The sequence below is a fragment of the Oryx dammah genome, unplaced genomic scaffold (assembly GCF_014754425.2).
Source record: "Oryx dammah isolate SB20612 unplaced genomic scaffold, SCBI_Odam_1.1 HiC_scaffold_14, whole genome shotgun sequence".
NCBI lineage: Eukaryota > Metazoa > Chordata > Mammalia > Artiodactyla > Bovidae > Oryx > Oryx dammah.
Window position 1 is genome coordinate 42,813,267 of NW_024070198.1, and position 24,861 is coordinate 42,838,127.

The 24,861-nt window shown below is 60.1% G+C and overlaps 1 protein-coding gene across 1 annotated transcript in view; it reads left to right on the forward strand.

Moving 5' to 3' along the window:
* LOC120873856 (phospholysine phosphohistidine inorganic pyrophosphate phosphatase) overlaps window positions 1-24,631 on the forward strand; it is a 125,674-nt gene extending 101,043 nt beyond the window's left edge. The window contains exon 7 of the mRNA XM_040254834.1: window positions 23,808-24,631. Within this exon, the coding sequence (XP_040110768.1) occupies window positions 23,808-23,904 (97 nt within the window). The 3' untranslated portion in view covers window positions 23,905-24,631. The remainder of the gene's footprint in view (window positions 1-23,807) is intronic.
* The last annotated feature ends 230 nt before the right edge of the window (window positions 24,632-24,861 follow it).

Consider the following 24,861-nt stretch of genomic DNA (forward strand, 5'->3'; position numbering starts at 1 on the left):
CTGCCTTCCGAGGGGGGACACACCGAGGCCTGCGGGAGGGGGCTCAGGAGACACCCGTCCCCCACCCACACCCCGCCAAGGGCCCACCCCGCCAAGGGCCCACCCTGCAGGTTGCCTTGTGCTCTGGGAGCCGAGGTCACAGGAGCAGAGGTTAGGGAAAACCAGACGCTCCCTCTCTGGAGCAGCTGTGTTGCCAGCACAGTGGTTATTTGTGAGACGGTGGCGCAGCCATAAATCAAGGCTTTCCCCAGCAGCACAGCTAATGAGGACTCTGAAACGATCCCAGGGTGCCCCTTCTGCAGAACTGTCTGAGAGAAACGGGGGCCATGCCTGCAAGGACACAGGACTTCTCCCGAACCTCGCGCAGACCTGTGCCAGACTTCGTCCCCGCGCGCCACAGGGTTTCCCTACCGCCTCCGGGCTGGTGTGTGCAGGAATGCTGTCCAGATGCCACCCGGGCCACTCCGTTTACGCGGGCACGAGGGAGGGCTGTGGATGGCGGGCACCTTCTCCTGAGAAAAGCGGCCCAGAGTCTAGAGACAGCACCTCCTTGGTGGCGGCCGCACTTGCTCAGAGCACACTTCTCAGGTCCTAAGCTGCCAGATGCTGGGTCCACCATTCTGGCTTCTCAGCCACCTCCAAAAACAAAGGCTAATCAGCAAAAATTAAAATTCAGCTTCTAAACTGGGCCGTGGACTCAGCCACAGAGTCGCCATCCCGCAGGCCCAGGCGGGATGGCAGACTAGAGAAGGTGTAGGCAGTGGCCACACAGGCTCTGCACGACCGCTTTGTCCCAGGTCGGAGGAGCTGGACTGCGAAAGCAAGTGAGAGGCCCTCCAGAGGAGGCCGCAGTGCTGGGGGACTCACCCCGTGAACTTTAGTTGCCAATTAGAGATTGGCCCCCATAATTTTCATCCACTGGGACTTTCTTCCTGTGTTAATAGCACAGAACCATGCCTTTTCCTATCTATCTGGACAGACCGTTGGTGCACCCGCATCTGTGGGGTCAGATCTGTGGGGTTCCCTGCTGGGCGGCCTTGGTCCACAGCTACAGAGCTGAGGTCAGGCTCTCGGTTCAGACCCAGGGGTCCCTGGTGCTGCCGCCCCTCTGATCTGCAGGTTCCCCACCCGCCCCCACGCTCACACCCCCCATCCTGCGTGCACAGCCTCTCCAGCCCCTGGGCCCGGCTCGGAATGAGTTCATTATTCCCAGCCCGGAAGCGCCGTGCTGGGCCGCCAGTTTCTCCAGGTTGGCAGTGCTCAGAAGCTGGCCACTGCCAAGTCCAGTTGTTTGACTTAATGTTTCAAGGCCAAGTCCTTTCAGGAAAGCTCTCTCCATCCCAGCCCTCCTCCCTTAGAAAAATAGATGTGCAATTGACTGGCTTTGCAAACTATTAAGCTTCATCCTTTCCAAAGAATAGCACCAAAAGCTCACTCGTTCATGCACGTCCCCTTCCTCCATCTTCCTCTGTCCGAATGTCCCTCTCCTTCCAAATGCACATGAAATGGAGCCAGGAGAGTGTGGACCCCGAGCGTTTCTGGGATGGGGGCTACAGAGCAAGCACTGGCTGTGGGCTGTGCAAAGGAAAGAGCCCCGGGGCCACCAGGGAATGGAGGTGCCGATGGGTGGCCAGGGCCTAAATAATAACCCATCTACATATTTATACGCCCACTGCTTCCCCGCAGCAGGAGGGGCGGCGCCATGCAGGCTGTCGACTCGGCCTTGCCTCGCCTGGTGGCGAGGGCATGAAGGACACACACAGGCAGGGGGGTGTCTTTCTTGTGCTCTGAAGGCGCCATTAGAGAGCCAAGGGAACTTTTCCTGGCCCAGAATCCTGAGTCAAGGTGTGATGTGGACTTTGGCAACGGTGAGCACATCCAGGCCTGCCCCGTGATGGGGTTGGTGGCTCCCTCTCTCTCGCCACTGTGCCAGGACTGGGCCTTAGCCCCGGGCTCTGGGAGCTGTAGGAGGACGGGGTGGCATCCATCTCCTCTGCCCAGGGCTCCCCCACGTCTGCATGGGGGGTGCCTGCCCCCCGAGACGCACCCAATGACTCGGCTGGAAAGGGGGACAGTGTGTGTCTACGGCCACTTACCTGCTGTGGGGCTGAGGGGTTAACAGCCCCTTTCTTGTCTGTAGAGCAGAGGCCAGGTCATAATCCTGCACACCTGAAGGGGCAGGATGGGTTTGTGGTGTTGGCTGTCACCTGTAGGGTCCACGAAAGCTCCGTGGTACTTCGCAAACACTGTCACCCACCTGGGCGTCCCCGGCGGCTCAGCGGTAGAGAACCTGCCTGTAATGCAGGAACCACAGGAGATGTGACCCCTGTATCAGGAAGATCCCCGGGGGAAGGCATGGCAACTCTCTCCAGGATTCTTGCCTGGAGAATCCCATGGATAGAGGAGCCTGGCGGGCTACAGTCCATGGGGTCGCAGAGTCAACTGAGCTCTTTGCCTACCTCTTTGCAGAAAATGGGATTCCTGTTCTGGATAGAAAAGATCCCATCTGGACTTCCCTGGTGGTCCAGTGGTTAAGAATTCACCTGCCAATGCAGGGGACACTTGGTCCAGGAACATCCCACATGCCATGGAGCTGCTAAGCCTGGGCACTGCAACTATTGAGCCCTCGCACCCTAGAGCTGGTGCTCCGCAATAAGACAAGCCGCCGCAATAAGAAGCCCACCCACCCCATCGAAGAATAGCCCTCACACACTGCAACTACAGAAAGCCCGTGGGCAGCCACAAAGACCCATTGCAGCCAAACATAAATGAAAAGTTTGTTTGTTTGTTTGTTTTAAAAAGAGAAGATCTGGGCTTTCCTAAGGCCCAAGTTCACTGCTCTTTCATGACATTTCCGCCTGACCTGGGCATGAGGCATTCCTGTCTCCACACTCTCTGTGCGGGGAACACAGAAGCCCCTAAGGGAGGGTGTGGAGCTTGCAGGAACTGAGGCGAAGTGGTGTCAAGGTGGGTGTTGTGTTCAGCACTCTTCTGGGGCCCTGGCTTGTTAGTTAAAGGGGGCCTGTCAGCAGGCATCCTGTTAGCATCCTGGCAGGCAAGTGTTCATGTGGGGCATCAGCTTACTGGGAGAAAAGTCTGGGGGAGGGAAGGTCCGTGCAGAATCGTGGGAGGAGGTGAATTTGGCCACCACGGTTGATAAGGGCCATTAAGGCCACCGCAGCACCAGGTGGAGGTTCCTGATCGTGGAGCAAAGCTGGGAGGACCTTGTTCACAAGCCCAGGTCCTGGAGTGCGGGGTGGAGTCCATCCCAGCTCCAGAGGGAAGCTGGAGGGGGCAAGGCTCCTAAGGACCGGCTGCCTGATGGCCACCGCACTAGCTCAGAGACCTCCGGGAAGCCGGGGCTCCGGGCAGCAGAGGCGGAGCAGGTCGGGTCTAGGACAGAGTCTGGCATGGAGACGGAAGCTCAGGTGGGAAGCAGACTTGCCCCAGCCATGGCCAGCAGCGGGCACTGTGCTGCCACCTCATTTTACCGAGGTGGAGACTGAAGCAGCGTTTGTGGCAGGCTGCTCTTTCTTACTGCTGGGCAGGTGGTCTGCGTGTGGCAGCAAGGTGGTCCTCACCACCCATTCGAGTCACTGGGGGCAATTAGACCAGCCAGACTCTGTGCCAACCCCAGACCAGCAACGGGCCCTCTCTGGGTTTGGGGAGAAGGCTGGGGTTCAAGCAGTAGCTTTTCTAATTGACCTTTTTCAAAGACCTAGCTCTTTGTTTCAGTGATTTTTCCCTATTGTTTTTCTGTTTTCAATCTCATTGTTTTCTGCTCTGATCTTTATTATTTCCTTCCTCTGCTTGCCTTGGGTTTCTCTTGCTCTTCTTAAGCTGGAAGCTTAGATGGTGGATTTGAGCGCTTTCCTCCCAGGTAAGGATTCTAGAGCTAGAGATTTGCCTCTGGGTCCTGCTTCAGCTACACACCGCAGCTCGGGTCCCACCCATGATAGTCACTGTTCCAAAGCATTCCAGGTAATTCTGATAAGCATCTGGAAACGTGAACTCTCATCTCCTGTCCAGTGTTAGGCCTCTAGAAAGGGGGCTGACACCACCCTCGGGTTCTGAGGAAGAAGTCAGGTTGTTGCTGCTGAAGAACCTCGTTGAGGAAGAAGGTAAGACCCCCTTCCTCCACCTGGTCACACAGTCAGTCAGTTCTGTCACTCAGGCGTGTCCGACTCTTTTCGACCCCATGGGCTGCAGCACACCAGGCCTCCCTGTCCATCACCAACTCCCGGAGGTGGTTCAAATTCATGTCCATTGAGTCGGTAATGCCATCCAACCATCTCATCCTCTGTCGTCCCCTTCTCCTCCTGCCTTCAATCTTTCCCAGCATCGGGGTCTTTTCCAGTGAGTCAGTTCTTCACATCAGGTGGCCAAAGTATTGGCGCTTCAGCTTCAACATCAGTCCTACCAATGAACCCTCAGGACTGATCTCCTTTAGGATGGACTGGTTGGATCTCCTTGCAGTGCAATGGACTCTCAAGAGTCTTCTCCAACACTACAGTTCAAAAGCGTCAATTCTTTGGCACTCAGCTTTCTTTATAGTCCAACTCTCACATCCATACATGACTACTGGAAAAACCATAGCTTTGACTAGATGGACCTTTGTTAGTAAAGAAATGTCTCTGCTTTTTAATATGCTATCTAAGTTGGTCATAACTTGGTCACACAGTGGACAAGTTAATTCTTAGTTTATGTGACAGTAAGGCAAGGAGGAAACCTGGCGGAGAGGAGAATGAGGGGGCAGGGCTCCGTGAGATGTTAAATTTAGCGTAGCGCCTCCATCCCTGGGACTGTGTAGGAACACCTGGGCCAAGGGACAGGTGAGGGATGGTGTTCCTGTGGTTCCAGGCCTGGGCCAGAGTGTGGCGCCCAGGAAGGAGCAGCGTGGCAGATGGCACCCGGGGCCCTGCCTTCCATGGGATCTTCAACCCACATGGCACGCAGGGGAGGTGGGTCCTGTTACCCTCCTTCCCCTCAGCACCAGGCCGGCCTGCCCACGATCCCATCCCGGCATACCTGAGCCCTTCACACCTGAGCCCAAGGCTCAGGTCCCCAAGGGCACTGGAGGGGGAACCGAGGCTGAGAGGGCTAAGAGAGAAGACGGGTCACTGGGGCTGCCCCAAACCTGGAGAGCACCGCGGCCTCACAATCCTGAGCCTAAACCGCTGCCCTCGGCCAGGTACCCCCACCCCATCCATAAAGGAGACAGCGCCCCCTTGAAGATCCCTGAGCCAGAGTTCTGGAGGACTGCCCCTGTCCCGCCCACAGCCAGGTGGGAGTTGCTCCCAGGCGAAGAGAGTGAGTGAAAGTCACTCAGTCGTGTCCGACTCTTTGCGACCCCATGGACTGTACAGTCCATGGAATTCTCCAGGCCAGAATGCTAGAGTGGGTGGCCTTTCCCTTCTCCAGGGGATCTTCCTAACCCAGGGATCTAACCCAGGTCTCCCTCATTGCAGGCAGATTTTTTACCAGCTGAGTCACAAGGGAAGCTCCCAGGCCAAAAGGCTATCTTACTGGGGCTGGCTTATGGCTTCCCAGTAAATCGTGGGGCAGGACCAGGGTCTGAGGGACATCAGAGCAGTGTTGAGTGAGTGTTCTGGAGGAGTCCCTCGCCCTCCCGGGCTGGAGATGAATCTGAAGAAAACAGGGTTCCGTCTAGGAATCGTCCAGAGCTTGGCGGCCTGCCAGGAGCCGGGGCAGCTTGGACGGGGTCCCTGCCTGCACAATCGGCCCAGTGTGGGGCACACCACCCCCGGCAGGCTGGCATCCCTGAGGGCCAGAATGAATGGCCCCCCTCACTGGGCGGCTTTGCCCATTTACGAGGTGCTGTCTGGACTGTGATGAATAAGTGGCATCCGTCAGCTTTTTTGGGGAACCCGGCCGGGGTGGAAGGCGCTAAATTAACATGGGCGAGGGGCACCTGGCTCTCCACTGTTTCACTCCTGGCCCGCGCCAGCCCATGCCTCAGTTTCCCCATTGGTGCCCACTCCCTGATGCCCGGCTCCTGCCCTGTAAGTGCAGGCGCGTGAGAGTCTTGGCAGGAAGGGAGCCCAGGACCCCCCTCTGCCCGGGGCTCGGAGTGCGGGGGGAGCTGGCTCAGCTCTCTGGGAGGGCAGCCCAGCCCATCTCAGTGCAGCCTCCCAGGGGCTGTCTCAAGCCGGGGTCCACCCTTCCCTGGGCCTCAGTTTTCTTCACCTGAGAAATGAAGGGGCTGTACCCTAAAGTCCCTCCAGCTCCTGGGCTCGGGGTTGGATTTACCATGTTTGGGGCTTGTTCCATCCACTGGGTACGGGGAAGATGCCAGCGTTGGAGGCAGAATCCAAGTTCCAGCCCCACCACGTGCTGGCCATGTGGCCTGAAGCAAACCCCTTACTCTCCTGTGTCCTCGTCTCCAGGGTGTAAGATGTGATGTCTTTGCCAGCTGGACCTCAAGGAGGTGCCACTGAGGATGTGCTGGGCAGACCCCCAGGGCTCCCTCTCCCCAGGGCAGTGGGTTCAGGCCTCTCTGACACTGTGGCCAGGTGGGCAGAGGCTCCAGGGTAAGGCCAGCCCCAAGTGGCATTTGTTGGCTATTACAGGTACCTCCGGCCCCAAGGTTACCTCGGCCCACCTGGAAATCCTCTGCAGTCAGTGGATATGAGCTACAGAGCTGGTGGCATTTGCCATGCCCAGCTCTGGCCCCAAGATTAGGGCTGGCTAGGACTGTCCCTCCCACGGGGGGTGAGTTGCTGGACCTAGGGGAGTCGCCGTGCCTCTTATTATATCTGGCTGGTCTGGAGCATACCCTTGACTATCCAGCCTCCTTAATACCACCCGTGAAGCAGTGGCAAGACCAAACTAGAACATTTGCTTTTCTCAGTATAAGCTTTATTAAGACAGCTTTACTGCAGCCTCCAAGGGAACTGGGAGGATCGGCCCCAGCCATCATCCCACCACGCTCAGGTGGCTGTCTGTCGCCTCTGGGTCCCCGCCAGCCCCCTTGGTAGCCGTGGTCACGTGTGTGTGTCCCTCTCCCCTCCCCTGACCGCTGTCCACAGCAGCATCTTATTTTACGGAGCAGATCAACCATACTAGACTTAAGCACTCCCCTTGCGGTTTGACTGGTTTGGACTGGTTCCTTTTGTACCTGTAGCTTTTGTCCTTCGATTCAGCTCACTTTTTCTGAAAACCGTCCACGTGCCAGACTCTGTATGAGGTTCCTTGGGGATGAAGTTCTTAGGGGAGGTTTCCAGGAACGGGACTGAAGCCGTTAATCCTTTTTATGGATCTTAACATCTTCAGCCATGTGACCTCCAACAGAGGGCTGTCAGCTTGCGTCCCCGGGGAGGAGGGCGGCTAAGTAGAGTAGTCTTTGCCTCAGGAAGGATGCGTCAGGACAAACGGAGAGACGGCATGCCTGCCACATGCAGGGGGACGGGGGGATGGGGGCCTGTCCCAGAGGCAGGGCTGCCATCCATGGGCACCCCCCCGCCCCCCACGGGGGACAGTCCTTGTGAACAGGCGCATCCGTCTCAGCGAGCAGCCCCTGGAAGCGTTTTGTGATGACTGCCTGGGACGGTTTGGCCCTTTCGGTACCTCCTGGCGTCTGTCCATGGTGGCCGTCACCCAGCCTCGTCACCCCGAGCCCACGCTGACTTCCACTCCCAGCGTGCAGTGTCCTGTCTGGGTCTCGCAGGGACAAGGGGAAGTCACCTGCCCCGGTAGATGTGGACCCTCACCCAGGGCCCCTGTGCGAAGTGCTCCCTCCAGGAGCACATACAGGAGTGCTCCCCACTGTGGCCCCTGCCAGCCTTGGGACTGGGAGAGTCTCCTTCCCCCCACTTTTCACAAGAGCAGCCCATGCTCCGAGCTCAGGGGCTGGGGGAGACCAGGCCGCGGCACGGGTGGGGCAGCTGACCCCGGGAGCAGGTCCCGAGCGAGCTGGAGGCAGGTCCTTCTTCTGCCCTGTTTGTGCTGGAGGCTCCTGATTGTGGTTAGAAGGTGACAGACGATTGACTCGGGGGGCCCTCAGAGCACATCACATGAGCACTCGGCGCCCGGCATCCCGTGTTTCATTTACGGTCTCGTTTAACGGGGCCAGCTGTCCCCTCACGATGGAGCGAGTCCCCCGTGTGTGAGGCCTCAGGGTCTCCCTTAGCCAGCTTGGAGGGGCATCCCATGCATGCAGGGACCCCGGGCGGGCTGAGTGAATGGGGAGGGCACGCAGCAGGCTGCCCAGGGAGGGAGCAACTGCCACCCCACCCTGCAGGTGCCCTGCGAGACCCGTGATGTGCACGATTGGAACTGAGCAGGAAAATCCATGCATGGAACTCATTAATAAAGCAAAAAGGGAAAGTGAAGTCGCTCAGACGTGTCTGACTCTTTTTGACCCTAAGGACTGTAGCCCACTGGGTTCCTCCATCCATGGAATTCTCCAGGCAAGAACGCTAGAATGGGTTGGCATTTCCTTCTCCAGGGGATCTTCCCAACCCAGGGATCAAACCCAGGTCTCCTGCACGGCAAGCAGACACTTTACCATCGGAGCCACCAGGGAAGCCCCGTGAATAACCCCAGGCTCTAAAGCTTCACTTGGCTCCTGGGACTGCCCCCAGCTGCCTGTGCTGCACCAGCCTGCTCACCCCCACCCCCACCTCATCTGTCTCAGGTCAGCATCTGCCTCGGTCACCTGTCAGCCCCTAAGGCGGGATGTCCACCCCGCTGTGGGAGAAAGGAGCTGGAGAGCCAGGAGGGTCAGCTGAAACCCCCAGGTTTTATGAGTGGAGAATCCAAAGTCCAAAGAGGAGAAGGGACTTCTCTGAACTTGGGGTGTCCAGGCGGGAACTCGGGAGCAAGTGGGACTAGTTTGGGAAACCCTTGGCTGAACAAGCCAGCGACCCACTGAACAGGACATTAGGAAGTCAGGGGACCAGGTTGAGCCAGTCTTGGAGCCACCCAACAGCCACTTGGAGGGAGGTAGCTAGAGGTCTGCTCATCTGGGAAGAAGGCCTTTCTCAGCTCCTGCAGACCCCCACCTCTCCACCCACTGCTGGGTCCCTGCTGTGCTTGAGGCCACACAACCCCCCATGTGGGCAGAACCAAGACCCTCTTGGTCTCTGCCGCTGGATCGGTTGTCTCTCATGAATAGTCATCTGCTTCTCTGCAAACTCGATTTCCCCCTTTGCCTTGGCTGCCTGGGAACTCAAGGGTACGTTTTTTTAAAAATTACTTATTTATATGGCCACACCGGTCCTAGTTGGTGGCACGCGTGATCTTTAGCGTGGCTTGTGAACTCTTAGTTGTAGCATGTAGGATCTGGTTCCTTGACCAGGGATTGAACCTGGGCCCCCTGCATTGGGAGCATGGCATCTTAGCCTCTGGACCATCTGGGAAGTCCCAACATTTTTTGGTTCAAACTCAAATTTCTGACTGTCCTAAACGTCACTGTGTGTCTTTCTAGTCTACCTGGGACAATTGAAAAAAAAAAAAAAACCCAACCCTTTGTTTCATACATGTTGTCCTGCATTTCGTGAGCCTTTCTCACTGCTGTGTGTTGTTTCACTTGTGTGTGTATGCTTGGCACACAGTTCTTCATTCTGCGATTGATGGACACGGGTTGTTTCTTGCTCGGGGTCGCTCTGCACAGGGCCTATGGAACGTTCCTGTCCACGTCTCTTGGTGGCCACGGGATCGTTTCTCTCAGGCATGCACCCACGGTGGAATTCCGGGGTCACCCCATTCGTGTGTTTAGCGTTAAGAAGTGCTGTGTCTGCCGAGTGTTTTCTGGATGCTGCAGCCGTTCACACGTCCCTTGCTGGTGAGAGGAGCCCCCTGCTTGTGTGCTGCCAGCCCTCCCTGCTGCCCCTCTGGCCGTTCTGGTGGGCGTGCAGGGTGTCCTGCTCTGAATTCACCTAAGCCTGCTGGCTCTGATGCTCGTGAGCACCTCGAGCTGCCTTTGGCCGCTGGACATCCTGGTTTGTGAGGTTCTAGTCTTAACCCTTTGAAGTGGCACACACGCAACAAAGTAGGTGGAGTGTCCCACGTGAGCCCCCAGGGTGGGGCATGGAGCTGATGAAACTGCACGCTCTACCGAATGAGAGCTCCGCACACTGGTCCCTGAGCAGCAGCCGGGAGGCTCAGCCTGGCCCATCGCCTTTGGAGACTTCCCTCCTGAGCTAACGGACAGGACAGGGCTTCTGGGTTTGAGCCCTGCTCCTCAATGAGCTCTGGACAAGTTCCTCCTCACCCATCCCAAATCTCGATTTCCTCACCTTTCAAGGGGAGTGGGGTATGGGTGCCCTCCATCAAGGACCGCCTCGTGAGAACCAGGGCCTGGGGGGTGCAGGCTGAGGGCCAGCTGTGCTAGCCACGGGGTCTCCCTGGCCCGGTCTAGCCTCCAGAGGAGGAGACGGGTGGCATGTGTCAGGGAGGCAGGGAGTGACCTCCTGGGAGATCCAGCCGTCGGAGAGCCCATCATAGGGGCTAGGCCAGCTGGTTTTAATCTAAACACACACCAGGTGTTCCCCATGTTTTTATCAAAACACTCTGAACAGCTGCCAGGGTCTCGTCTGCCGGAGGGTGGGCCCCCTGCCCACCACCTGCTAGCCCAGCCCCCTGGCTCCTGGTGGGGCTCAGACAGTGCTTCCGGCAGGTTGGGAAGGAAGGCAGAGGGGCCCTCTCAGCACTGCTGTGTGACCCCAGGCAGGCCACTTGCCCTCTCTGAGCCTCCACTTTGTCAGCTGTAAAATAGGGGCAGCAGCGCCTATCTCCCGGGTTGCTGCACAGACCACAGCAGCTGCAGCACCGTACGTTCCCATGTGAGTCCCCCAGGGGAGAGGGCCTCAGTGACTGTCACTATTATGAACAATATTATGAATGGAGCATCCCGTCAGCTTGGAGACAAGGGCCCTCAGGGCAGGGCTTCGGGGCACTGGCTGGTTCAGCCTCCCCCAGGGGCTCCCCCTTCCCTCCCCGAGGAGTCCTAGGGTCCCCAGGCACAGTCACCCAGCGTCTCTGCAAGCATTGCCTCGGCCCCACCGAGCAGGAGTGCGGCGCTTGTCCTCTGTGGCCTGGCCGCACCCTGGGGAAGGTCCCCCCCAAGACCCGTGGTCCTTGGGACCTTCTCCGCAGGTGGCAGCGGCTCTCCAGACACCGAGCCCGATATGAGCATCTCATGCCCACCTTGTAGGCTCTGCTCCTCCCCTCGGGTCAGAGCAGCCCGAAAGGGCTCTTCACCCACCCCGCCCGGTGCCTGCCGGCCAGCCACCCACCCAGACCATGTGTCCGCCGTGCCCGCCCTCCAAGCGTCTTCCCCCTGCCTCTCCCCCACGGCCCTGGGAGGGGGTCTTTCCAGATCCACTCACGAGAGATGCGGGGCTCCGAGTGTCTCCTCAAGGCCACACAGCAGTCAGGGCCAGCCTAGTCCAAAGCCAGGGTCAGGCACCCTCTGACCAGCCCAGCAGGCACCCCCCGGCCCTCCCTTGCCCTGGCCCGGGTGTGGTTGTAATTAGGGGCTTCTAGGGTCAGACCTGAGATGTCTTCTGGGACCGGAAAAGAGGAAAGGAGAGAGAAACCACCCTCGCTGCTTGACAACGTGTGGGAGTCACAGGGGGTGTGTGTGATGGCTAACTGCTCAGGCCTGACGTGGGGTGCCCTGGGGGTTCCCTGCCTGCCAAGGAGCTCTGCCTGCTCCGTTGACAGAGCCACCCTCTTTGGGGTGCTCTTCTCATGACTCTCAAAGGTCCCAAGTGGATTCCCCGTGTCTCAGGCTGAGTGGGTATTCATTCACTCATTCAGGGGGTAGGATGGGTCCCAGAGATTATGATGGTGGGTGGGGGCACGGTTTTTCTGAGTCAGACTTTACAAAAAGGAGGGAGCACGAGAGCATGTTCTAGGCAGTGACATGGACAGTTGGGGAACGTGAGTGTGTGGACACCCGAGCTGGGGGGTTACGGGGGGGTGTGGCTGGTGGGCTCTGGGGCAACATTGTGGGCCATGTGAAGGAGACTGGATTTAAACTTGCCGGGAGTGGGGAAGCACAGGGCGGGCTCCTGCCCAACGCCTCTGACCCCTCGTGGTTACTAGTACAGCCCCCAGCTTCTGTGAGCCTCTGCATCCAACACCAATGCCTGCAGCGTGGGCCCTGCCCTCGGGTGTCGGAGCCTGCTTGGCGTGCAGACACAGAGCCCTGCAGCCCTGGGTGGGCACAGGGGGCTTGCCTCTCCGGGTTCAGTGACACTGGCCGCTAGCAGCGTTGTGCTCATGGTGACACGTTCATGCCTCTGAGAGCCTGGGTTTGTGGAAGAGGGTTCATTCTGGTGAACGCTTCTCCAGAAGGGAGCTCTCCGTGGCCTGGTGCTCGGGGGCTGGGCAGTGGGCCTCCCCACAAAGGTGAGGATCCAGATTGCGTGTGCCCCACGGAAGCGGCAGGACAGTGAGGCCGGGTGGGACTCCCGGGCCCGGAGCCTCAGACACCTGCCTTCCTGCCTCATGGCCTTGGGGACGGACTGGCCCCCACGCCCAGGTTTCTAGGCAGTTCAGGTTCACAGGGAGCCAGGCGCCCGGCGAGTACATGCAGCTCCCGATGGTCAGAAGGAAGGAGGCCCCTTGCTTGTCTGCTCAGGCAGTTGGCTGATTGTTCCTGTCTCTGTCAGCTCCCAGCAGACGGCCACCACGGGGATGCCCCTGACCTCAGGGAGCTCAGGATTTGGAGGGAGCGTCACCCAGGCAACCAGATGCTGCAGCAGAGTGTAACCAGTGCTCCAGTGGGGTCAACACAGGTTGGCCACAGAGCACAGAAGGGGCACCTAACTGAGACGAGGGCCGGGGGCAAGGCTTCAGGGAAGGCTTCCTGGCGGAGGTGGCTTGTTCCTTGAGAAATGAGTCCTGGAAAGCCAATGATGCTGGGGCAGGGCAGCAAATTCAGACTCGCACGGGCAGGCAGGAAGTGTGGTGGAGGGGACTGGGCCTGGTCTAAGAATGGGGAGACAATAGGGAGCGGTGGGGAGTGTGGTGAACTAGAAGCCGCTTGCCCACTCGAGGGAGCGGCTGCCACGCGGTATCCGTTGGCTTTGCCTACGGAATCCCCAGCCCAGGCTTAGGAGTCTTACAGATTTTCAAACGAGGTCAAGTTGCCAGCTCCTGTTCTCGAAACACTCTTACGTGGGCCCCACCCAGACACATCCAGGGGTCCCCGGTTTGTGACTCTGGCCTCGCTGTGCATGTGCATTGGGCAAAGGCTGAGGTGGGGGCTCCGGCCAGAGTTGGAGGCTCAGGGGACCTCATTTGTCAGCATGAGGAAGCCTCTCGAATCTGCGAACGGGCCAGCGGGCGGCCATGCGACACCACCCACTCACGTCTGCACGCCCCAACTCAGTTCTCAGCACGCCAGGTGCCCGCAGCCACTGGGCAGGGAGAACCTTACAGGAAACAGCTAGTGCATCGGGTCAGTTCTGGTTGACAAGGTACCACCAGGCTGAAACACCCATAAACAGGCCCATTTCCTTCCTGCGGGCAGAGGGGCCCCAGGGCGGAGGCCAGGGTCCACGGCTCGGGCCCCCACTGCCCTCTGCGTGGTTCCTCCTGGGTGAAATAGGCCTGGCCTGGGCACCGGGCCCCGCAGGGCCCAGCTCAGGAGTTCTGGGGTCTGCCATGAGGGTGGGGGGCGGGGTGGTGCTCTGCAGCTCCAGGATGGACCATGCCATTCTTTCCCTCATTGGTGTCTCACAAACACCCTGCTGTCCTCTGGGCGTTAGTCAAAGGTAGCAGACCCTTCCTGGGGCCCACCTCCAGCTGGGGGCTAACCCAGAGGCCGGGGTGTACCCCTGCCCATGGGGCTCTTGGCCTGGCCGGAGATCAGCCAGCACATCAGCGATTCCCAGACGCACAGTCTGTCCCGTGTGCCAAGGGCAGAATCACTAGAGTGAGAGCCTGTGTTTAAATCCGGACACAGGATTGAGGTCCTAGTGCTGCCATTCCCTGCCTGTGACTGTGGGCAGGCTCCCCCCTAACCCCCCATCATGGGTCTGTGTGGTCATCTCTAGAACAGGCCATCCCAGTGCCCACCGTGGGCCGTCGTGCAGGGAACATGGGAGGCGCTCCTCGAAGCCCGCCCGCAGCAGCCGCGGGTCGGGTGCCCAGCTACCCCCTGGCCTTGTGGTGCAGTGTCTGTGGCTTACCCGTGCCCCCAGCCCGGTGAGCTTTGCCTGCATCCTGGAACCTGCCTGCGGGCGAGGTGGGCCCTCGAGTCAGCGTCAGGTTCCTCTGCGGCCTCAGTTCACACACCAGGTCCAGCAAGTGCCTCCTCCTGGTGGGAGAGACTCCTGGTCCTTCCCAGCTGGAGGAGGGCTCAGCCATCCTGAGTGGGGTTCTGGGCCCTGGGGAGCCACATGCATGAAGGAGAGGGGGCGTCCAGGGAATGGCCGAGGCTGCAAGGCGCTCGACACAGGTGTGACCCTCTCTTCTCTCTGGGGGGCACCCCTGCATCCCGCTCCCGCCCCAGCCCACATGTGCACACGCACCGCCGGTGTCTCCCAGCTGGTGGACCCAGGACCCTCCCCCATCTTTAGATCCTCCTACAAGCAGAGGCTGCAGGGAGGGTCAGGGGAGGCAGCCAACCCGCTGTGCCCCTGCCCCTCCCCCTGTGATGTCAGCCCCAGGCTCCACAGTTGGGTCCCCAAGGGGCCTGGCTCACCTGGGTGCACCTCTTTGTCATTTACACAAAGCCTCCATGGGGAGGGGATACTCTGGGGGAAGCTTTTCCTCCCCACCCCACCGCATCGCCCCTTACGGAGGAGCAGACAGCCAGATGGACAGGGGAGGCCCAGGCACCTGCCGGGAAAGGGAGCCCCTGGGGCGTTCCCCCACTCCCACCCTCCAGCAGACCTCTGACCTCCGGGAAGGCTCAGTCGGTAGAAGTGTGTCACCGTCTGCCTCCAGGCCAGGGAGCCCTGGGAGGTCCTCAGAGGGGCCTGAGGCCAGGACTGTCTTAAGCCTGGGTTTTTATTTCAGTATATTACCCACCATTGACCGTCTGCATGAGTGAGTTGGGTGACTGAGGGGCGGGAGGAGGGGCTCGGGGGGCTCCAGGCTGCTCTACTCCACCGAGGCTGGGCCCAAACAGGCAAGACGGAGGGTGGGCAGCGGGGGACCCAGAGGCCAGGGAAGCCGAGGGTGTGGTGGGTGGGGCTCTGGGACACAGGCCTGAGGCCCCGGCAGGTTTCCAAGTGAGGCCAGGGATCCATGCCTGGAGCCCACGAGCGGTCCAGGCAGGATGACGGAGTGTAGGGGTCCTTGTCTCCGAGGTGCCTTCCTTGCAAGCAGGGACTGAGTTGGAGTCCCGGTGTGAATCAGGGCTTGGCAGCTCTTGGCAGGCTCCAGGCTCAGGCTCTGCAGAGACCAGCTCCTGCCTCAGTTTCTCCATCCACAGCAGGACTAAACCAGAGGTTCCCAGAGGTGCCTGGGGTGTCAGCCTGGGGTCTGGGCCCACCCCACCCCACCTCTGAGATCTGTGGCCAGGAGCACCCTCTGGGGCCACCCCACCGTGAGGTCGCACATGCCAGCAGCCGGCACAGGCCGGGGATCACTGGCTTGCCCCTCTGGGTCCCAGCAAATGGCTGTCTGGACGGCGAGCATCCTGGGCCAGCAGGTGGACCGCAAGAAGCCCCATCCATCTTTGGACCATGGCCAGTGATGGGGATCTCATCACCCGCCCTCAGAAGAAAGTGGATGAGGGCAGGTGGAAGCAGGTCCCGGCATGCACCCCCTGGCATCTACAGGAGGCCACGCGCTGGCCTGTACCATCTTAGGAACAGGCGCTCAGGCCCCCGGGGTCTTGGACTCCAGCGGCTCAGCTGGAAAGACACCCTTGGCTCTACCTCGTCACCTCCGGCCCACAAATTGAAGCCCTCTCTGCCCTTTTCTTCCAACTTCGTCAGCACAGCCCGGAGTTGGCGTCAGCCTCAGCTGGGTCACACTCCCTGGAGCCAGGGCCTGGTTCCCCAAATCCATGTGGCCAGCCAGCCTGCCCTAGCGCCCAGCCCTTGGCCACCCGGGGTGCGGCCGGCGCTTCCAAAACCATCCGGACAAGGACGCACGCCGCGCCTGGTACGGGCAGCGCCGTGGCCTCGGGTCTCTGCCCAGCCCTGTCCTGGAGCAGACCCGGGCTGAGGGGTGGGGGAGGGTGGGTGCGGGTGGCCCTGTGTCCTCGAGAATGTCACAGGGAGGTCCCCTTGGTCAGCGGAACCAGGGAGGAGGAGGCGGGCGTGGCAACTGCTCCTTGCTGCGCTCCTCTGCTGGGCGTCCAGCCGCCATTTTCAGTGGGCCGGTACAAAGATGGGCCCTGTGAAGCTGTCCAGGCCGACACAGATTAGCCTTGTTCTCTGCCTCTGCCGTTGCCTCCTTCTCTCGCTCACAGGGCGTGAGGGGGCGGAATAACTAACAGGCGGTGCCCTTCTGGGTGGGGGCCTTTGTTCATTTACTGGTTGGCAGACCCTTCCTGGGTGCCTGTGTGGCCCATGTGGGTGGTCATCGGGGCAGGAAGCCCGGCCCCTCCTTCTAGGCAGCTCAGGTCAGCTGGTGCTCGGCCAGCATGGTATGAGAGTTGGGGGCAGAGGGGCAAGAGAGCAGCTTGCTACAGAGCATAGAGTTGGAGATGGGAGCAGGTGGGTGAAGCTTTGAAGGATGACTAGGAGTTTGCAGGTGGAGCAGGACCTGGCGATCATGCCTTTCTGGGACGTAGTGCGGACGGAGGTGTGGGAGAGCATGGACTGTCTGAAGAGGGGTGGGCCCTGGACTCAGGGCGACTGAGAGGACACCTGTTAGGACAGACTTGTCTGCTCTGCTGAGGAGCTGGGCTGTGATGTGGGCAATAGGGAGCCACAGTGGAGTTTACCCAGAGAGAGGTGGGAGCTGGTAAGGAGAGAAAGGATCTGCACGGGTCTCCAGGCTCACACTCAACCAGAGACTCCTGGACACCACCCCCACAGGAGCCTGGGAGGGCAGAGGCACCCACCTCCCCTCAGCCACACAGCCACCCAGGGAACCTGCCTCTGCTTCCAACTTTGGAGAATGACCTGAGGGCCATGCTCACATGGATGGCAGGGACTGGGATCTAGCCTAATGCCCCTTCTTCTAGAAGCTTCCTTGATCCCCACATTCAGTGCCATGCTAAGTCGCTTCAGTCGTGTCCGACTCTGAGACCCTATGGACTGTAGCCCGCCGGGCTCCTCTGTCCATGGGATTCTCCAGGCAAAAATACTGCAGCGAGGTGCCATGCCCTCCTCCAGGGGATATTCCCAACCCAGGGATCGAACCCGTGTCTCTTACGTCTCCTGCATTGCCAGGCGGATTACATATCCCCTCCCAAATTCCCTCAGACCCCCCACCCTGTCCTTCCGTTCTCAGCCCTGATCATGACTTTGAATGTGGGACTGGACTGTGGGCTCGGGGAGGGCAGAGGGCAAAGGCTGAGCGGCCGAAGCCGGCCTCCCCTCAAGGGCCCCCCGGGTGCAAGCGAGGTGCCTGGTGCTTCATTCTCAGTGACCCCCGTGCGCCAGACCACACGCCCACCTTACAGATGAGGAGACTGAGGCCACAGGAAGTGAAGAGACGCCGGCTGGGAAGAGAGCAGGGAGCCCGCCCTCCGTGGGCCTGGGGCAACCCCACTCGGGAGGAGGTCGCTGAGGTGGAGGGCTGCTGCAGTCGCGACCCCCGTGGGGGCCCCAGCCGAGCCTCAGGATAGAGAGAGGGGCCTCTCCTAATCCCCCAGGGGGGAGAGGGGCTTGGGGACTCTGGTGTCTGCTTCACCACACTTCCACGTTCCGTTTCTCTTTCTTACCTTCCTCCCTCCACCTGTCCCTCTCTGCTCCCCACCCCGAGGGTCTCTCTGCCCCCAGCTGTCTCCCCACTTTTCCCTCTGTTTTCTCTCTCTCTGTCTGACTCGCTTTCTCTCTCCTCCCTCCTCGTCCTCTTTTCCTGGGTGCATGTGTCCCTCTGTCTGCCCGTCGGTCTCTTCTCTACTCCTATCTCAGTCCTCCCCCTCTCAGTCCTCCTGCCTCTCAGTCCTCCCCTTCTCAGTCCTCCCACCTCCCAGTCCTCCCCCTCCCAGTCTTCCCGCCTCCCAGTCCTCCTGCCTCTCAGTCCTCCTGCCTCCCAGTCCTCCCCCCCCCCGGTCCCCCCCCCTCCCAGTCCTCCCCATCTAAGTACTCCTGCCTCTCAGTCCTCCTGCCTCTCAGTCCTCCCGCCTCGCAGTCCTCCCCGTCTCAGTCCTCCTGCCTCTCAGTCCTCCCCTTCTCAGTCCTCCCGCCTCTCAGTCCTTCCACCTCTCAGTCCTCCCACCTCCCAGTCCTCCCCCTCTAAGTCCTCCCGCCTCAGTCCTCCTGCCTCTCTCCTTCCTTCCGCCTCCCAGTCCTCCCCCTCTCAGTCCTCCTGCCTCTCAGTCCTCCCCCTCCCAGTCCTCATCCCTCTGAGTCCTCCCACCTCTCAATCCTCCCCCTCCCAGTCCTCCCACCTCTCAGTCCTCCCCCCCCTCAGTCTTCCCCCCTCGCAGTCCTCCCGCCTCCCCCCTTCCTCCCCAGCACATCCAGCCCTGTCCGAGCAGGGCCTGCTCAAAGGCCAGGGGTGTCTCTGAGCCCCTTTGTCCGTCACCCTCTGCTTCTGTTCCCACTGCTAAAGGGCATGTCTCTGCTGGGCTTCTTGGTTCAGCTTCTATAGTGTGACCTCTTTGAGGCCCCGAGGGTCACAGATTACCAGCCGGCATGGCCTGTGGTCTTCTCCCGACCAGTTCTGCCAGGCGTAGCGGCCTCGGGGGCCTCAGGGCGGGCGGGCCTGGGCTGGAGCCCGCGGGAGAGCCAGCCGCGGCCCACGGCAGCGTCACGTAATTACGACATGAAAGTCCACGATTTCCTCTGTGTGTTGGCAAACAGCGGCTGGCTGCTAATGCAATCCTTTCTTTTAATGGATTCTTGAATTCAAATGATATGTAATTAAGCATAATTAGCTGCGTACCCATCTCGGCTTGTACTGCATGCCACATGGGGCCGCCTAGGATCTCATTAGGAGGCATCTTCTTTCTCGGGCCGATTTCTGGTTCCCCCTCGGGGTGGAGTTGGTTCAGCTGGACAGTGAACCTGGCCTGGGGGCTGGAGAAGGTCCGAGACAGGCAGTCCTGGGGCCAGCCACCCCGGCGAGGATGGGAGATGAAGACTTGGTGGGGGGATGTTTGCTGGAAGAGGTTGCGCTCTGCTTTGAGGACGCTCTGCCTGCCACCCCTCACCTCATCGCGGTGGAGAGAAAGGTCAGGGATCTGACTTTGAGGGGCGCACAGAGAGGGAACAGGGGGTGTCAGCACCTGGGCGGGCATGGCCTGAAGACACCCCCCTCCCTGACAGCCTCCTCCTGAGTGGGGGCTGGGCACCCCCACACGTCGGTGAGCTGGGCCTCAGGGCCGCCCTCCGCGAGGGAAACGCGTAAGGGCGCTTCCGCGCGGTGCAGAGCTGCAGCCTCGCGCACACAGGCTGAGCATGTGACAGGGGATGTCCCCTCGGGTCCTGCCTCCCTGCCACCCCCACCCCCCGCCCCCTCTGCAATGCCCCCCCCCACCCAGCTCACTGTCTTCCCTGTACCTTGCACGCCGATGGGTCTCCATCCATTCGTGCCATCTGTCTGTCCTCCACCAGTCTCCCTGCCTGGCCCACTCCCAGCAGCTGGCCGAGTCCTCACTGGCCGTGATCTCGGTACCGAATCTGCCTCTGGGCCTGCCCCCTCCAGCCATGTGTGTCTCTGCATGCCTCCTGGGAGCACCCCCCATCCAGAGGCTAGGGACTCCACGCTTGGAGGTGTGCCAGCTCACTGGTGGGCACCAGGTAGGTGAGGGGTGGAGCTGTGCTGTGCTCAGCCCACCAATGAGGAAACCAAGGCAGAGGGGCTGTTTGTCGCAGTGGGTCTGCTGCCCGTTCAGGAGCTCCGTCTCCATCTCTCAGGGCCCAGCTCGCTGCACCCTGGGCCAGGCCGATCCCATCTCAGGGGGAGCTGCCCAGAGAGGAGTCCCTCACCCGCCTGCTTCGAAAAGACCTGAGCAAGGGGGGCATCCCTCAGTATGTTCAGGGGAGGGGTTGTCTGCACCCTAGGAGGGCCTGGGCGGAGAGCCCCGAGTTCCAAGGAGGAAGACCCTCCTGCAGGAAGGGCTGTCCGCAGAGACCCCGGACCCACTGGGAGGCCATGAGTTCCCCTCCCTGGGGGAATGGGAAGGGCGGGGCCCTGGAGGGCGGACGGCCAGAGCCGGGGGCCCACGAGCCTTTGCTGGGGAGGCCCAGGAGGCAGCGGCTTGAGGCTTGTGGGCCATGTGCTCTGCGTCCTCTTCTTTTCACAAACTTAAATATGTAGAGACCATTCTTAGCTCGAGTGCTGTACAAAAACAGGCTGCTGGTACGGTTTGATCCATGGGCCACAGAGAATAACCGCCACGATGGGAAATAGACACCGCTACATGTGAGTTTGGGCTTCCCAAGTGATCAGGAATCCACCTGCCGGCGTAGGAGGTGCAGCAGACCCGGGTTCAATCCTGGGGTCAGGAAGCTCCCCTGGAGGAGGAAATGGTACCCACTCCAGTGTTCTTGCCTGGAGAATCCCCGTGGACAGAGGAGCCCGGGGGGCCACAGTCCACGGGGTCGCAGAGTCAGGACACAACTGAAGCAACTGAGCATGCACATGTGGAATATGTGAGTTTATAGGCGACTTTTTAAGTAAACTTTCAAGGTAAAAATACCTCAAGCGTGACCCTATGTGTGTTTCACATGCGTGTCAAGTGCACGGAACGTGAACAGTGCAACGCTCTTTCCACCAGGAGCCACCCCTGTAATCGCCACCTGGCTCAGGACCTAGAACACTGCCACCCCATCCCCCAAGAGGAAACCGCCTGCTGGCCTCTGCCCAGGAGACTGGCATTACCCCCTCCGGAACTTGACACCAACAGCTCCTCTGGCCTGGGTTCCTTGAGCCCAGCTTCCTCCCCCCGTCGTGATGTCTGTGGGGGACAAAGGGTAGCCTGGAAGCCTGGGGGTGGCTCACTGTGGGTGGTGGTGGTGTCCTGGGCCCTTCGGGCGTGTGCACGTATTACCCCGTTGATGGACATTTGTGCAGTTGCCACCTTTTTTTCTATTACGACCGGAGCCGCCGGGAACATTCTAGCACCTGCTCTTGGTGAACACGCCGATGCCCTTTTGTTGTGTTGCCTGCCTAGAGTGGACTCGTGGCTCACAAATAGGTGCCAACACCGGTGTCCAGAGTGTGTGCCACGTACAACTTTTTGACAGTAAACAAGCACGGATTTCAGCACCGACACCGGGTAATTTGGGTCTTAAATTCCCGTGTTCACCAGATGTTTGGATCCGGCAAGAGCGAAATAATAATCCCTTAAATACCTCCACTGATGCAAGAGTTGCTGATCTGCGGGCAAGGGCAAGGGTCGTTGTGTACTTGTCACACTTGAGAAGACCAGGAACCATGCCCAATGCCTGCCGGCCCTGGCACCTGCAGGTGGCCTCTGCTTGGACTAGGTGCTGCCCACGGGGGCCTTCCTGGAGGGGTGGGAACGTGCGTTCCCACACGCCTGGAGGCTCTGGCACCCAGAATCAGGCCGGGAGTCAGAAGAACCGGGTCAGATCTGGGTCTGCCCTCCCTGCTGTGTGACCTCAAGCAAGTCTCTGAACCTCTCTGATCCCCCATTTTGTCACCTGCTTCCACCCCGGGGACGGAAGGAGAAGAGGATGGGCGATGGGTGAGGGCTGTGCCTGGGGGCGGGGCTGCAGCAGGCAGAGAAGTGGCCTCAGCCCATACAAGAGGGTGGGCAAGTGAGCAGAGGCCCTGGGGAGGGGGACAGGGCAGAGTCAAAGGCGGGCCTCCTCAGTCTTAAGGAGTATCCACACTTCCCACTCCCACATCCCTGTGCCACTCAGGTCTCAGCAGCCCTGGGCAGAAGGCCTCCAGGCCACCGGGCTGAAAGCTCTATGAAAGAAAATGCGCCTGGGATGCCCCTGACGGTCCAGAGGTTAGGACTCCACGATGCCACTGTAGGGGGCACAGGTTCCATCCCTGGTCAGGGAGCTAGGATCCCACAAGCCACGCGGCAAACTCACCCCCCTCCAGCCCCCACAAAAGGTGTCTTTGCTCAGTTCAGTTCAGTTCAGGCGCTCAGTGGTGTCTGACTCTTTGCGACCCCATGGACTGCAGCATGCCAGGCCTCCCTGTCCATTACCAACTCCTGGAGTTTGCTCAAACTCATGTCCATTGAGTCAGTGATGCCATCCAACCGTCTCATCCTCTGTCCTCCCCTTCTCCTCCTGCCTTCAGTCCTTCCCAGCATCAGGGTCTTTTCCAATGAGTCAGTTCTTTGCATCAGGTGGCCAAAGGATTGGAGTTTCAGCTTCAACATCAGTCCTTCCAAAGAATATTCAGGACTGATCTCCTTTAGGATGGACTGGTTGGATCTCCTTGCAATCCAAGGGACTCTCAAGAGTCTTCTCCAACACCACAGTTCAAAAGCATCAATTCTTTGGTGCTCAGCTTTCTTTATGGTCCAGCTCCCACATCTATACATGACTACTGGAAAAACCATAGCTTTCACTAGACGGGCCTTTGTTGGCAAAGTAATGTCTCTGCTTTTTAATGTGCTGTCTAGGTTAGTCATAACTTTCCTTCCAAGGAGCAAGCATCTTTCAATTCCATGGCCTTTGCTCAGGATGGCCATTTTAGGGTCAAGTGCTTTTTCAGTATCAAAACTTTCCAAAGGGGCAACCTGACTTTTAGGATGTTGTCAGAACCCACTTCAGCCACTTCTTCCCAGGGGGCGTCCAAGGTGGTGGCCCCACTGCTGGGGTGGGTGTGCTCTCGTGCTTGCCCAGGGCGCTTGGCTCAGACCTCAGGGTGATGCCAGCAGCAGCCCCTCTGCATGGGAAGCTGCACCAGGGTGTCCTCCCCACCCACCTGCCCCTGCCACCAATCTCCAGCCTACGAGCAGCGTTGGGGGGGGTGCCTTCCTGTCACCAGGGCCCCACACTCCAGTTGATAGCCCGCCCCCTAGGCTGCTCCCACAACTGTCAAGGCTCCGGGGGTCGTCCCTGGGAGCCCACCCCGAGCCCCTGCCCCCTCCTGGGACTAAGGCTGCAGCCCCGTTAGTTCCCCTTCCCATCCCACGTCTGCCGGAAGCCTGGCTCAGCCTGCAGCCCCTGCACAGGGTGTGGGGCCCCCACGGACACCCGCCCTCATCGTGTGGCCTCACTGCCCTTGTTCTCCGCATCCAGCGGGGCCTCAGGGAATAGAGAAGGGTGCAGATGCAGGGTTTGGGTGGTCCTCGCCCTCCAGATCTCAGCCGGAGAGCAGCTCCTCAGCCGTGAGGAGCCTTCCTCTGCTGGGTGGTGCAGCCTATGGGGGTACGTGAGCCCCCCCACCCACCCCGGGGTCTAGGTGGGAAACTCGGAGCAGGACGGAGCTCAGGGCCCCGCTATCCGGGGCATGATGCTTCTGCTGGCAGCATGGACGGAGCAGGGGCCAGCGGCCACTCTGCCACAGGGCTCTGAGCAAGCTACCCACAGGAGGGGCTCAGGGAAGAGTCGGGCAGAGGGAGGCCTAGGTGCTTCTGAGTGGGGATGGCCGGGACTCGGGCATGGGGAGGACAGGGACTGCACTGGCCAAGGCCAGCCCAGCCTTATGGGATGCAGAAGGGCCTGGAATTCTCCCGAGGGTGAGGCCGGACCTGCGCTGGATGCTGGGAAGGCAGTGACCTAGGGGTTACTGACTGGCTAACCCACCATCCTGCCCTCCAGGCCCAGCGACGAGCACCATCCGGAAGTCAAGGCTGATGGATACGTGGACAACCTCGCGGAGGCCGTGGACCTGCTGCTGCAGCACGCGGACAAGTGACGGGCCTTCTGGGAGGGCCCCGCCTCCTGCCACCCTGCCCCGGCCCAGACCACCCGGGGTGCTGCCCTTGGCCCTGGACGGGCACGCAAGAGGGTGCCAGCCAGGCAGTTCCGGGCCCCTGAGCCACCAGCTCCTCCTCTGTCTCCCTCTACCGACCCCCTCCTCCCCTCACCCTCCCCAGACACATCTCCCAGCCTCCTGGGGGAAGTTTGATCCCCGCTGGTGGCCCATCCCATCGATTTGTCCCTCTGGAAGTCGAGAAGTGGGCAGACTTGTTGAATGCCCACACCCACCCTCTCTCCATTCACACCACATCCTTTAAACGCCTGAGTCCAATCAGGCATTTGGCCACTGTCTTTGAGTTAACAGTCTCTGTGCTTTAGGGAGGCGCCTGGAGGAAGCAGGGGTCTCCTGGGCACTGTCCTTGCAGGCAGAGCTGAGCCAGGCTCCCCGGGACTGGCCGGCGGCTCCAGCCCCCACCCAGTGTCAGAGTGGGCGCTCAGCGCTACCCATGTACCTCCCAAACCATGCAGCCCCTCTCCCCATCCCATCCCCTCTGGAGCCAAAACAGTGGCTCCCAGGGCCACTCTGCTGTGCTTCAGCGTGAGAACTCTAACCTCTGGACGCCAGGTTATGGGTGGAGGGTACCTGCTGGAGCCTTAACTCTGTAGACTTGTCACCCCCAGGAAATTAATGGTGAAATAAACTCTGCCCTGACCTGTAGTAACTCAGGCTCTAACTGCTCAGGGGCTGGGAGGACCGTCCCTGATTCCACCCTGGACTTGAACCCCTACACATCAGAGGGCCTGCGCCCCGAGACACCTCACCTGCCTCAAGCCCTTCATTCAGCAGAGGGGGGACACTGAGGCCCCATGGGGACCAAGTGGACGGGGCAAGCATGGGCCTCCGCTCAGGGTGGTAAGTGCAGGCTTTCTGAATTCACCCACTGCCCAGGTT